Source organism: Cydia amplana, chromosome 20 (assembly GCF_948474715.1).
Source record: "Cydia amplana chromosome 20, ilCydAmpl1.1, whole genome shotgun sequence".
Lineage (NCBI taxonomy): Eukaryota > Metazoa > Arthropoda > Insecta > Lepidoptera > Tortricidae > Cydia > Cydia amplana.
In genome coordinates, this window is record NC_086088.1 from 11,720,161 (window position 1) to 11,734,353 (window position 14,193).

Here is a 14,193-nt window from a genome sequence, read left to right on the forward strand (position 1 = left end):
AGATCTAAGCATACATAGGGACAGACAGCGGGAAGCGACGTTGTTTTATACTATGTAGTGATATAGTTTTGGAGTACAACTACTACAAGTCTTAGTTTACTTCTTCGCCCATTCAAACCAACTTAATCCACCTCCACCGCTGAATATATTTTTTTAAATTAATGACTGCCTCGTTATAATATTTGGTTCCATATGTTCCCATAATAATAAATATAAAAATATGTGCCTAGATTGAGTTGTGGCCTGCGGAGTGCCTTAGTGAATGATCTTTTTAGTACAAATACAAAATTCAAATACAAATGCATTTATTTCATTACTTTTTACATCAGTTCTTAGGTATAATATAAGGGTTAGGTAGGTAGGTAATTAGTCCATCTTAGGTATATGAAGTAAGTAGGTAAGTATTTATCAAAACATTGTGCAACAAATTGTGTAAGTAATGAAAAAGGTGCGGGTACAGCTTGCTGAATTTAAACCCGCCCTTGGTCAGCTAAAGTAGTAAAGTTTTCTTAAAATCTATAGATATCGTTTGTGTCTTTTAAGTACTCGCCCGGGCTTCGCACGAGTAGGTAGCTCTTCTTCTTAACTTAACAAATTATTCACCAATATTTTCCTCAATTTTATAGGTGAAAACCACATGAAAATCTGTTCAGTACTTTTTGAGTTTATCGGGAATATACGGACAGACAGACGCGGCAAGGGACTTGATTAAAAATACTATGAAACATGCTTACAAAATTTTACGAAAATCGGCTAAGAAATGCGACCCTCGATGGAGACGCCGGACACACGAAAGCATTTTTGCTTGCATAGAAAATAGACCAGCCAAAATGTATGAAACAGACAAATTTTTTTTTTTGCGATTTCGGGGTTGGTCCCATAGTAAAAGTTGCTCAGTAAAATCCCAACACCTCTCTGGCAACGGGAGTTTAGTTATTTTTTAGCCACTCTGTATGGGAACCCCGGAATTTCATAACAAAAGTTAAAAGTTTAAAAAATCATAACTTGAAAACTACGAAAAATCGGCTAACATACATGGGGTATATTCTGATATCCCACGACGTGAGGAATCTAAAAAAAATTTGTGGACGTCAAGGTTTGGACCACCCTGTATATATTAGTGATATGTCGATATCAATGTCACGGCGAATGAGACATTTCGCCAACAGTGACATATTACTAGACATTACCATATTGTACATATTTACCAGGCTTGTTTATCCTACGCCAAGGTTCTTCACGTATGAGGAAACGAACGAGACCTTCGACAATATGACCCTTATGTGACAACATTGATCTTTCGAATGGAGGTTTTCTTGCTATTAGCACTGGGTGGAGTTAGCAATGTGCCAAAGATTTTCAAATAAGTTTTTGGCAAAATATCATTTTTGGTACAAGCTTTTATCGCTGACTGCACTTTTCTTTCAACAGGCAACTAATATACATCGAAACGATTCTAACTAATCCAAACACAGTTAGTGTACGTTGTTTTATCACAGAGTTCCCATGGGCACCTTCGGTCTCCATCATCAGATCAGCTCCGTGTCATGATAATAATTGCATTGTCATTTCGTGCATAGGTATGCAAAATTTCAGCTCAATCGGAAATCGGGAAGTGGGTCAAAAATAGCTTCCAATATTTGACTCACACTAACATACCTACATAAGTACGAACAGAGTAAAGCTTGTAAAAATTGCAAAGTTCCCATGAAATACTTGAAATAGATGCCAATGAGTGAGTCGCCAGCATAGTAGGAAAAGACTTGAGTAATAATTCCTAATCTTAACGGGAACTTTCTAAGTGGAAACTTGCATGAGAATGAAAAGTTTCCAGTATAATTCTCGGAAAGTTTTAGAATGTTCTTTAAGTTCTGCAACTTGTACCTATGTTTCTTTGATTTTCAATCGTAGGAAAAAACCCGTTTGCTTTTGATTGCTGAATTTAAAAGCAATCGCTGCTTTTTCGATGAATTTATCAATTTTGTTCGTCGATCGCATAGTCTAATAAAACATGGTCTTCTCTTCCCAGAGTGACATAAGGCTACGTCACAATAACATTGCCACTTTATATAGTGCTATTGCATATTTATTAAGTATTATATAGCACTGTCGCATGATGACCTATTAGGCTTGTGACAGCTTGTGTCAGTCACGTGGTCGGAAGAGAGTACCAGGCGGAGTATATTATTATACCATGGTTGTTCGAGAAACACGCTAATGGACGGAATAGTCCCTATGACGGAATTATCCACATTGACCTTACCTAAAGCTTAGGCTAGTTTTGCTAAAGATGTAAGTGCATGTGCACTAAACTGTATTATTAAAATGATTATTATCTACGTCAGCTAGTTCCCCAGAAAAATAGAACAACGAAAATATGTTATTGACGTATGTACCTATATAAATCTACATTACCATCCCAATACTAATTAATAAGGTATTACCCAAGCGTTCGCAACTATTTTATTTAGAAATAGTATAAAAATACCATAAATTAGCAACTCTTTTTATTTAGGTGATATGTCGTCATTTTATTTTGGACAAGAATATACGAATTTAAGAAGTATGTGGTAATCAAATGATACTTATTTAATACAACACATATACCTAAATATTCATAATCGAGCTATAATCCTTAATTAGCTTTTTGTCTTAGTCTTTTATTTTGACTTTTCCGTTTGTAAAAGAGGGATGAAACATAAATTAACTAATGTGGTTTAAAACTTTTATGAAAAAATAGTTTAGTCCGACAAGAAATTGTAGAAAATTATGAGAGGGCGCCACTTCCTACGTAACTGTCACATTTTTGACGTAAAATGCTTAAAAACATGGCAACAGTTTATAATGGTTTTTTTTAATCCATATTATTTAATTTCTGCTATTTTATATACTTACTATAGTTAACGACAATAACTCAGTTAAGTGGTAACCATTACAAACGCACTTACATTGCACTGAAGGATGTTTTCATGTTTGCGTACTAGCATAAAGAAAAACATCTTGTCAAGTGCAACGCCTGCACAATGCACACGTTTAATACACAACAAATATGGACTCGAATGAATGTAAATTATTTAAGGCGACATCGGTTAGACTTCGACCATGCAAAACGTTTGAAAAAATTAAACCGGACTACGGTCTCGGTTTAACGGTTTTCGGGTGCCAGAGTGTTTGAGGCATGTGCCGCGAATGCAGAGATTGCAGAGAACGCTGGTTTAAACCCAGACCTGTCGGCCGATTTTTGAATTTCAACCGCGCGATTTAGTGTAATTTCGTTCAATAAAATTCCACTACAAGACATTTAAATTCTACTAATAGAATTGAAAACGAGTGGTCAATACCACTAGATATCATATCGGTCTTATTTCATAAATTAGCTTATTGCCGTTGGCCACCGATTTTCGAGTGACAAAATCGAGCGATCGAAATTCAAAAATCGAAAAGCGTCTGCTGAATATCAAATCATATATTCCGAGTACGTTAACATTTCCTAACCCTCTTTTACTTAGGTATATCTAAACCTACTTCGCCTTAACGGGCAAGGTGCCAAGCAATCATTCTTTATATAGGTACCTAACTATTAAGCCTAATGCGCGTCGTTATGAGTAACGCGACTTTTGCAGTTTGTTTTGTTATGTCAGTGTTTGTGTTTGAGGACCTAGGAATGCTAACAGAAGAACACACGTCACTCGGTTTAAGTTAACAAATGTACAACCTTACCTACGTACATATTATCACGTTAAATAGTCCTTAAAGTAACAATGGATTACTTTATCCGTGTAACATCACAGATTTACTAAGTCCCACAGTAAGCTCAAGAAGGCTTGTGGTGTGGGTACTCAGACAACGATTCAAGACTCAGGAAAATATATCTGTGTTAATCACACAAATAAATGCCCTTACCAGGATTCGAACCCAGGACCGCGGCTTAACAGGCAGGGTCACTACCCACTAGGCCAGACCAGTCGTCAAGAAGGATCTTACCTGAGATTCTTCACCATGCGGTTCTCACTGGGCAGGTCGAGGAACTCGAGCAGGAACCGCAGCCGCTCCACGATCTCTCTGGTCTCCATGCCGAAGATCCAGCCGAAGTACATCATGGTCTCGCGGATGGTGAACTCGCCGTACAGGGCGATCTCCTGGGGCATGTAGCCCACGCGCTTGCCTGGGACGCCTGAGCCTGGGGAAAAATGACATTAAAATTTTAAAATGTCCAAATTTACGTAAAGGAAAACTGTTGGTGTCGAAGGTCACAGTTTGGTGGATTTTCGTCAGCTCCAAGTCAATAACTGTCAGGAAGTTGACGCAGGAACTGGCAGGAATTTTGTAGCTACTCCAGACGTGGTGGTTGAAATACCAGCAAAATTTAATCCGCCAAGAACCTCTTTGGATGGCTGCATGAGCTTTTTATTTCCTTACGTTAGTCCAGCAAGAGAACAGCGTAGTCTTGCCGCAGCCGGAGGCACCGAGAAACCTTGCCCAGCCTTTAAGATGGGAGTAGGTACGTTTTCTTGAAGAGTTGAAGGTACTGGCCCGTAAATACCGCGGGCGACAGTTCATTCCACAGCTGTGCGAGGCAAGAAGTTTCTGGAGAAACGCACAGTTGCGGACTACCGTAAAATAGGGTGAGTAGGGTTCGCGGTGAGAGTTGGGTTATGAATGGGGAGAGAAGGGATGAAAGGGGGGTGAGATGGGATTTTAAGTATACTGCTATAAAAATAATGTATTCCAATTTAAAATGGAGCTATTAATACTCATAATAAAAAAAATCGATCTAACAATCTTCCAAAATCACCTTTGCATGAAATCTCATCTCACCCCAATCACGAGGGACTACGGAGTGAGGTGGAATTTCCTGTTTATCGTCAAAGTTCTGAAATGGAACTACCCAAAATAAAATAAAAACTAAAATACAAACGTCCGTAACACTTATTATATACACCATTCAGTTTGCATATGTAAAAATAAAATGTTATCGAGGTTTGAATGTCAGTTTTGCCCCTACTCACCCCATTTTACGGTATCAACCATGTAAATGTCATCTCATCTAAGCGTCTGTCATATATTCTGTGTGAATCTAGTTCTCCCTTGGTCTGAATGTGTCAATCTTACCTTTAGTCCCAGGCTTGCCGCCGAGCACCCAGATCTCGCCACTGTTCATCTTGCGGCGTCCCACGATGCAGGACAGCAGCGTGGTCTTGCCGCAGCCCGAGGCACCCAGGAGACCATAGCTGAAGAAGAAACAATATATTCATTATAAGTTTCTATAAACTTAAGAACTACACCATAGAGAAAATAATACATAGAGTGCTCACTCTATACATCAGTTTTAGTATCAAAAAGACTATTATCATCTAGCATCGAGTAGCGGAACTATCAGTACTGCTACTTGACAATAGATGTAGCCACCGACCGGAAAGTCTTATGCTGTTGAGATAAGACTTTCCGGTCGGTGCTACATCTATTGTCAAGTAGCAGTACTGATAGTTCCGCTACTCGATGCTAGATGTAGATACTGAAATTAATAGTCTGAACTGATGTATGGAGTGAGCACTCTATGTATTTTTTTCTCTATGACTACACGTAACAATTAAGTAGCTTTTATATTCAATAGCTTGCTAGAACCAGGGCGGACACGCCATACATCAAAAATCATTTGCGTTTATATGTGTGCGCGGCACGTCTGTACACGCGTCATTGTGTATGTGTGGGTTAGTCGCTTTACTGAGAGGACGCTAGAAGTCCGCCAGATTCATGTCGCGGCCAGTCGCGGGGTGAGGTAATGCGAGTCGGGGCGGGGCGGTGCGTGGCCGTTCTGTATGATAATACTATTACTTATTCTGTGACCATAGAGAAGAAAGTACGTAGATTGCTCACTCCATACATATCAGTTTTGGTACCAAACAGACAATTATTTTCAGTGTCGACATCTAGCATCGAGTAGCGGAATTATCAGTACTGCTACTTGACAATAATAGATGTAGCACCGACCAGAAAGTCTTATGTTGTTGAGCGGTACTGATAATTCCGCTACTCGATGCTAGATGTCGACACTGAAAATAATAGTCTTTTTGGTACCAAAACTGATCTATGGAGTGACACTCTTGTCTTACTATATTTCTCTGTGCTAGAACTAAAATAACGAAAACATATCTATAAGTAATTTTCTTTTAAGTTCAAATGTACCTGTATACCACATCCATATAGTTTTAGTATAAAATAGCTCGTGTTATAGCCGATCGATCAATTAAACATACTTATGTAATACTTTCAGAGTTAAAACCAGCGCGATCTTCTGTCGCAAGTTTCGCACGGCGCGCCATTATATCTTTTGTTCCTTTCTAAATTCCTGGCATTACGCCCCCTACATAATCCCTTTTAGAAGTAAAGTTACTATTACTTAAACGAGTGCTCACAGGGACGACTCCACTTACGAAACTGAGCACTTTACGTTCTATTCTATACCAAGTACTTTACCGTCAACCTGAACCTTATTACCACACAGAGAATACCTCTTTTCAATTGTCCAGAGTTCATTTTAAATTTGTAAAAGACGCATAGTTTGTCGTTTTAAATTGGGACTTACTGGATTGAGTTAAAGTTGTTTTTTGCGTGGGTATTGAATAGTATATGGTCAGGTTTCCTCACGAAGACAAATCAGATGAAATGCTAGGTCGTTTACAGACCGAGACACGTGTTGCGTTTTTGCACTGGTGCATTTAGTGCTGATCTGTTTTGTTAATCGTTTTTACGGCCCAATTCTAACAATGCTTATTAGATGTCACACCGATACGATACTGATGTCAGTGCCAAAAGTAACATTTCTTCAACCAAAAACATCATATGTGACACTGACAGATCGGTATAGTAGCAATCAATTTGTGTTCGAAATAAAAACGTACTTTGCTCTCGTGTTGCACAAATAACCTTTTCAAGTTAGGATAGTCCAGGTTTAGTTCCAAAAATATGTATAATATTATTATGTACCTACATTAAATATTCTAATCCGTATATAATCTCAAAACAACAACATTCTTGCATTACATTATGTTGCAAGACTAAATTCGCCTTAATCTGATCTGTGTGTAAATGCCACTAGATTATACACGCAAAAAAGAATTAGGTACTCACCTCTGAACGTGATAATTCTGTAAGTATACTCGTACCTACCTATAATGATGACTAGAAAAACCAAATGTTATAAGTTATAACTAACACATATCACTATAAGTATTAGGTGATTTCGTTACATATTCGTAGAAAATACAGTGAGTCATTAAATTTATGATTTAAAACTTTATGGGAAATAATATATAGAGTAGAGACCCGTTTACCTATTACTCTTAGCACGATCAAGTTGCATGGATGAAAGATGTCAAATTGAGATCAATAAACATCAATATGTAGTTTCAAATCAACCTTATACAGGGTGGATTTTCTTTTTGGGTCAGTGAGGGCAGCTACCAGATCCCGTGCTGCTACGAGAAAACGGTCTTATAAGACCTTCCCTCGATTTCAAATTAATGAAAATTGGCTTTTACAGATTTTGAAAAAAACATACAGGGTGCGAGAAAAAGGTCATTTTTGACTAACTGTTTTTTTGATGCCAATCGATCCTATTCCTATTGAGGATCAAAAGCTTGTATGGAAGCAAAAAAAAATTTCCGGCTAGAAAAGCCACAAATCGAGGAAAACTTTTCCCATACAATTTGTATGAAAATGAAAACTTATTTTTCACATGCTATTTTTGTATGCCAATCGATTCCATTCCTATCCAGTATCAATAGTTTCCTAGGGGTCAACTTTCGATAATGTACTAAAAAGCCACAAATTAATAAAAAAAAATTCCTTACATCTACTATGGAGAAAACGTGAAATTTTATTCACGATTTTCTATCTCGCCCATCAGTCTTACAGCAATGTCTTCATACAGTATTATGATCCTTAAATGTAACAGGACTGATTGGGCAGATAGAAAAATGTGAATTAAATTTCACGTTTTCTCCATACTCCATAGTAAATGTACGGAAATCGTTGTTTTTAATTTGTGGCTTTTTAGTACATTACCGTGAGTTGACCCCAAGGAAACTTGATACTGGATAGGAATGGAATCGATTGGCATACAAAATTAGCATGTGAACAATAAAAGTTTTCATTTTCATACAAATTGTATGGGAAAAGTTTTCCTCGATTTGTGGCTTTTCTAGCCGGAATTTTGTTTTTGCTTCCATACAAGCTTTTGATCCTCAATAGGAATGGGATCGATTGGCATAAAAAAAAAAAGTTTGTCATAAATGACCTTTTTCTCGCACCCTGTATGTTTATTTCAAAATCTGTAAAAGCCAATCTTCATTCATTTGAAATCGAGGGAAGGTCTTCTAAGAGTTCTAAGAACGTTTTCTCGTAGCAGCACGAGATCTGGTAGCTGCCCTCACTGACCCAAAAAGAAAATCCAGCCTGTATAATAAAGAATTCATATTTACTAGGCAATTTACTATTTATTGCAACTATTGACCCCAATGACAGGGCAAAGGGACCCGATAACAGGTCATCACAAATTGCCGAATTCATTTAAATAATTTAATTAATGGTTCAATTAATTAATGATAGCAATGAGCATGGATTGTTCTAGATTCATGACGAATTTCCACAAGTTGTTTGTACGAGTTATTTTAATTACGCAGATGGTGTTCTAATATACAGGTAGGTAGTTACGGAAAAGTACCCGAGTCATCATATAATTATTTTAAGAGCAAAGGGGATGAACGCTTCTCCATACAAACTTAGTCCCCATTTTCCTCGTTGGATATTGACATTATGGAAAATATTTTTACAGTACATATGGCCCTATTTTCACGCACTAGTGCGTAAAATAGCACTTTTCGTGCGATGTCAAAAGTTTAAACGGCCATATGTACTGAAAAACGTTGTTCGATACACGTGCGAATAGGTAATTCGCAACTCGTGTCGATTTGAAACACTCGTTTTAATTTATCGCCACTCGTTTTGAATTTCCTCTTTTTCGCACTTGTATCGAAAATAACTGTTACATAATTTGATGTATTAACCAAAGCTACAAACGAAGGGGGTTTGACGTTTTTTGAGTTTTCTAAATTATTTTAGGAAAAGAACGAAAAACAAATTAGGTATGTACATGAAAAAAATTAATGCTCCTAATTAACTCTTATAATAATTTAAAAATCAAATTGTATCAACATCATATCATTTAAATAATGGATTTCATAATGGCTAACATAGGTTTATAAGGAAGATGGCAAAATTTTGCAGGAATGGTTCCTAAGTTAGTTTAGTCCCTTATTATAAGAACAATGTGTCTTTTACTTTCTTCCTTAATACTGCGTAGTTTTTGCTTATGTTAAAATAACTAAGTATTTATATTTACGCACTTTTATTTCAACTTTGAACAAACTAAAACAAAGCCTTTTGTTTGTTCCGCCGTTGACCAATAACAAAATGGCGTCGTCACCAAATTTGACATAGGAACAGATAAGAAACGTCACACACCATACAAGTCTCAAACGAAACATATTCCTTATCACCATCCTAATAAGGACTGCATTCGCGTACCGTGCGTACAATAGGCTGTTTGTGGTGTGACAAAGGTTAATGATTCTTTTGTCTTGAAGGTTCTAAGGTGTAAGGTCCCGTAGGTTCCTGTTCTTCTCTCACTCTCACTGAGCGTAAGCGTGAGCGAGATGGATGTGATGTGGATATCATATTTTAATTTATGAAAAAAAAGTAATCGATAAATTGCCTCCAAAATAAAATTTCCCATTTTTAGAAGCTATTTTCATATTTTTGGCTTTTGTGCATACATTTTTATACAAATTCTTTTTTAAAGTGCGTTTGAGACCTATGTTCATGATTTTTTCTATCAAGCGAAAGTAAAAAAATCAGGATTCGAATCGACGAAGTCTCTAGAGAAATTCCTCAAGATTTCTAATTAAATTTTTGACAATCGTATTGTGATCTGAAAAAGCGCTACGATTTTTCAAAAACTCCGCTCTCTGAACCTACGGCACCTTAATGACTTTTTTTGTCTTGAAGGGTTTTATATGGTTTAGAATGCGTGGTATTTGTGTGAATGCCCTAGCTTGAGAGGTTGACCCGTGAGTCAGGATTATGGTCACAATCAAGGTCTATGTTGACCTGACGTTGGATATGCTAATCTGTGGATTGCCCTCTGATTCATAATATTTATGGCTTATTGAGGATAAATGACTCTAATGCCTCATTATTGGCCGGAAGAAGGATATTTTTACAATACCTAGTCAAGGTCTATCTACGAAATCGCGCGTGATGGGAACTCATCATCTCATCAACCAGTCGCGTTGTAGCCGTGTCACACCGCTTTACTGGCCCCATTCCTGCCCCATTCCTATTGCCCGTAAGGCCAGTCCTGAGATATACGTCAATGTAATTAGGGTGTACTCACATGGTCCCCTTAGCGACGGTCATGTTAAGGTTGCTAAGCACATGGTTGGGTCGCTTGTTAGAGCCGTAGTGCTTGAACGCATGTCGAACGCACACCGCGTTCTGCTGTTTGTGCCACTGCAACAAATACACATACATACAAATAATTATTCGTCCAAAGTGTCATTCTATGGAACTTGCTTACTATGTAAACAAAAGTCACTAGTGAATTCATCATTCAGAGACAATTTCAATATGGCGGTTTGTACTTTAGGTAATTGTGTCAAAATCGTTCGGAAAACCGGAGTCCTTTCTGTGGACATTACAAAAATTACCTAACGATTTGGATATATTTTTATTAAGACATTCGTCATGCAATTTTTTAAGGAGTAGAAGTTTTTACGTGCCTATAAGGATAAAGTACGAAAATTATTTTATTTAACTTTCTTAAATACGTGAGTCGTGATTGATAAAGTAAAACAAGACAGCGAAGAATATTCCATTTTTTGAGTTTTTTCCAAGAGAATAACAAATTAACAATAACAAGGCAACCTTTGCTAAATATATTTATTCCCTAAAAATTGGTAAGCAAATTGAAACGTATTTTTTTTTATCATTTCCTTAACAAATTTGCCTCCAATTTTCCTTCAACTTTAACCAATCGAGGAAAAACGGAGAATTACCTAAATTCACATCGACAGTAACACGTCGTCAGTACTTACGCATTCTTAATGTCACGCGACCAATTAAGGTACATTTTATCACCAACACACGAACATTACCGATAAATGGTCTATTGTCTACACCAATATTTGTATGTGCCATCAAACTGCTTAGACGAGGAAGGAAGATGAGCAGGAAAACAGTCAAGGCAGGCGCCAATGAAACAATTTATTTGCTTATCTACATTGTTCTAATGTGGGTCATCTTTGTAATAACTAGTTATTGTTGCATGTCAGTTAATAGTCTAATATCTGGGAGACCGAGCTTCGCTCGGAAAACGTAAAAAAACTTAAAAATGCGCGTTTTCCCAAGATAAGACCTAGCTAGATCGATTTGTTGTCCCCGAAAACCCCCATATACCAAATCGAAATCGTTAGAGCCGTTTCCGAGGTCCCCGAAATATATATATATGACGAAACACCAGGAGGCTCGGCGGAACGCTTGTCATCATTGATTAACTTATCACGTGTGTTGGCATCGTTACTTTCATCATTATCACCCATCGCGGTATAAGGATGGGGAAACGCGGAAATAAAAGCACGTTCTACACGTTTACAAATCACTGATTTTATTTAAATACTCTTTAGATCAAAATAACATATGATTGACACAATAAAATTGGATTAGGAGCCAATAGGTTAGAACACGTGCACCACCGCGCGCAGTTGTCAACAGAATGACAACTGCCGACCGGTCGGCGCCATCTTGCTACCCTATTCGGGGGAAACCCGCTCCTATTTGAATACTACCTTCAATATTTTCATGACTGTCAATGTCAACACAATTTCAAAGATACCCTGAATTTAAATACAATCACCAATCATAATATTTTGACGTTTAAGCAATCAAAACAAACAACTAGCTGTCAAATGTCAACGTGATATCAAAGATACCCTACATTTTAATAACAACCATAATATTTTGACGTTTAACCAATCATAACAAACATAGTTTGATAAGTACCATCATTTACTATAATTTTACGTTCAATTCATCGAAACAAACAACGGAATAACAAACATTCGAAAGTTATCTAAAGATAGAAACAAATACGGGTGCAATATTCGACATCGCGCCGTCATATAAATAAATAAATAAACAAGAATTGCTCGTTTAAAGGTATAATATTAGATAGATAATATATATTTCGAGATCCGTCATTTTAATACCCATTAGGTCGGGACCCTGTAATAAATATGCCTTCTTGAAAAATAAACTATCTTTATCTTATATGTAATACAATATGTCTAAAATATAACTTGGTTGTTGTGATTTTGTTATTTTACGTCACCCCACCCTAGGCCCGGCCAAGGCAAGACGTAAAACTTTAGACAAACCGTGGGCGGTAATTCGTAAAGCCCCAGATCGCATATTTATGACCCTCACCTTCGAATCAGACCACAAACACCTGCGATCTGTGGATTCACGAATTCACCACCCTAGGTATGTAATGTACTATTTCGTTTTTGTCTCTTCGATCCATCTTGGTGTTTTCTTGCTAATAATGTAATAAATAAGTACTTAATTAAATTAATTTTCTTTACCATTTTCCTAATGTCGTGAAACTAATTATTGATTGATTTACGTGACTTCGTCTATGTAAAAATATTTACCTATTCTCGTACAAATGATTTGTTACATAAAAATACTTAAACACATGTTTGGTGCTAAAACTAAAACCGTAACATAAATGTATGAGTGACATTCAATTAAATAAATCTAAAACATGTGCCCTCTTAACATATTGACGAGAACGCTGGAAGCATTGCCCTGTAGGGCTAAGATGGCCGCCTCTTTATCATTTGTCACCATAGAATTAGATGAACAAGAACAACTGTCAATCTTCAAAAGTGTGACCAAAAATGAAATGCAAGTGTGTGCGTCACAGACAATCTAACCTCTAGACATAGCATAGTCGCGCTACCCCCTCTGCCACACATACGGTAGCGTTACTCCATCTTCGAGTCAATCCCGTGCCGTGATTGGTCCGTGTCATTAAACAGACCAATCACGGCACGGGATTCGCTCACCTCGTTCCCCCGCACCCCCGTATTTTTGGCAGCATCAGAGGACATACTATGTGAGATCGAAAATAGTGATGTCAAGTTACAACATATTAATAATCTGTCGATGTTTGATTGCTTTATCGACTACTTTTTCAAATGTGTTATTTTAAACGTTAAAATTCTATGACATTAAGACGTATAAATAACACTTGCACTGCGTGTGCTACCAAAATCCTTGCAGATTTATCTTAATGTAACTCTTACTGTGTTGGAAAGTGAAGTTTAAATTTATTGCTAAACATGAGCACCTTCAAAAAGTTATAACATTCGTTATTATTTCAAGTCGGTTATAAAAGCTAATATCTTAATGATGTCTTGTGAAGAAATAATTACATAGCTATTAATATACCGACAAGTTATCGATACTGTCATATGAACATTTTGTCAAGCCCTAGCATAAAGTAACAAATTATGTTTTTACACAAAATATTTTAAATTATAGACTAATATGATAAAATATTAGCACACAAAGGAAGAAAAACTTATAATGAACTGTATAAACCGGCTTCTTACACTTTTTACGCTGTTAATTTGACAAAATATCGTTATGAAAATTTCGCTCGGAATATCATAAATCCTCTGAAATGAGTATTTGCTTGGATTATTTGGCCCTGTGACACTGCAACCCGGCACACTACAAGACACCATCTTCACCGAATTACTTTATTTAATACTTTTCGTGCTAATCCGTGTATATTTTTCAATTTGAAAATTACCGTGATACGCTCTTGGCCGTCCGCGGCCGTCGTCAAACTCAAAAGTGGTTACGTTTTCTCATTGGTAGCCTGACTCTTTCGCACTCATGGGATGTTCATATACGTGATGGCTTCCCTTTCGCACACTTAAGCTGTCTGTCAAGCGCGAGCGCGGATTCTATGTCTGTGTTTGTCACCATGGCTGACAGCAGCATTCTAACAAATATGTAAGTGCGAAATTGACGCCTGGCATGACAAGTGATAAAAATGCGACC

The 14,193-nt window shown here is 37.1% G+C and overlaps 2 protein-coding genes across 4 annotated transcripts in view; one reads left to right on the forward strand and one right to left on the reverse strand.

Moving 5' to 3' along the window:
• Positions 1-14,193, forward strand: part of LOC134657522 (small ribosomal subunit protein bS18m) — a 268,775-nt gene that overhangs the window by 145,067 nt on the left and 109,515 nt on the right. The gene's annotated exons all lie outside the window — the stretch shown is intronic.
• LOC134657440 (ABC transporter G family member 23) overlaps positions 1-14,193 on the reverse strand; it is a 134,860-nt gene that overhangs the window by 28,436 nt on the left and 92,231 nt on the right. For all 3 annotated transcript variants that reach the window (XM_063512990.1, XM_063512992.1, XM_063512993.1), the window contains 3 exons: positions 10,457-10,572; positions 5,113-5,231; positions 3,985-4,180 (listed from right to left, as the gene is read on the reverse strand). In XM_063512990.1, the coding sequence (XP_063369060.1) occupies positions 3,985-4,180; positions 5,113-5,231; positions 10,457-10,572 (431 nt within the window). The remainder of the gene's footprint in view (positions 1-3,984; positions 4,181-5,112; positions 5,232-10,456; positions 10,573-14,193) is intronic.